The sequence below is a fragment of the Trachymyrmex septentrionalis genome, unplaced genomic scaffold, assembly GCF_001594115.1.
Source record: "Trachymyrmex septentrionalis isolate Tsep2-gDNA-1 unplaced genomic scaffold, Tsep1.0 C3280323, whole genome shotgun sequence".
NCBI classification, from domain to species: domain Eukaryota; kingdom Metazoa; phylum Arthropoda; class Insecta; order Hymenoptera; family Formicidae; genus Trachymyrmex; species Trachymyrmex septentrionalis.
The window spans coordinates 1-363 of NW_017302529.1; the positions used below are offsets into that span (position 1 = coordinate 1).

A 363-nucleotide genomic window follows, 5' to 3' on the forward strand; every position below is an offset into this window, starting at 1 on the left:
AAAAAAAAAGTATCGATAAGAGAAAGGACTGTTGTTTACATAAGTAATGATAACTTTAATTGGCTGGAGAATCTAAAGTCGCTTTTGAGCGATGAGAACAAGCTTAACAAAAATAGTAGAATTATAATTGTGGGAGAGAAAAATTTTGAGTGCGGTTTATTGGGTTTTATTAACTGCTTGAGAAAAGAGCCATGTGGCGAATTTGTTAGGGGTGTGCTCCTTCAAGATGAACAGGCACCTAAATTCTCTCTTCAAGACCCCTTCTATCAAGAACAATTACAGAAAGATATGACCATTAATGTGTTGCGATCTAATAAAACTTGGGGATCGTACAGACATTTAAAATTGCCGCGACCCGAAGCC

At 36.6% G+C, this 363-nt stretch overlaps 1 protein-coding gene across 1 annotated transcript; it reads left to right on the forward strand.

Annotated features, from left to right (window-relative positions):
• Nucleotides 1-6: 6 nt before the first annotated feature.
• LOC108749388 (fatty acid synthase-like) lies at nucleotides 7-360 on the forward strand (the record flags this gene model as incomplete). Its single annotated transcript, XM_018488433.1, has 1 exon — nucleotides 7-360. A coding segment is annotated over one exon (354 nt), but the record flags the coding sequence as incomplete, so codon positions are not given.
• Between the last annotated feature and the right edge of the window lie 3 nt (nucleotides 361-363).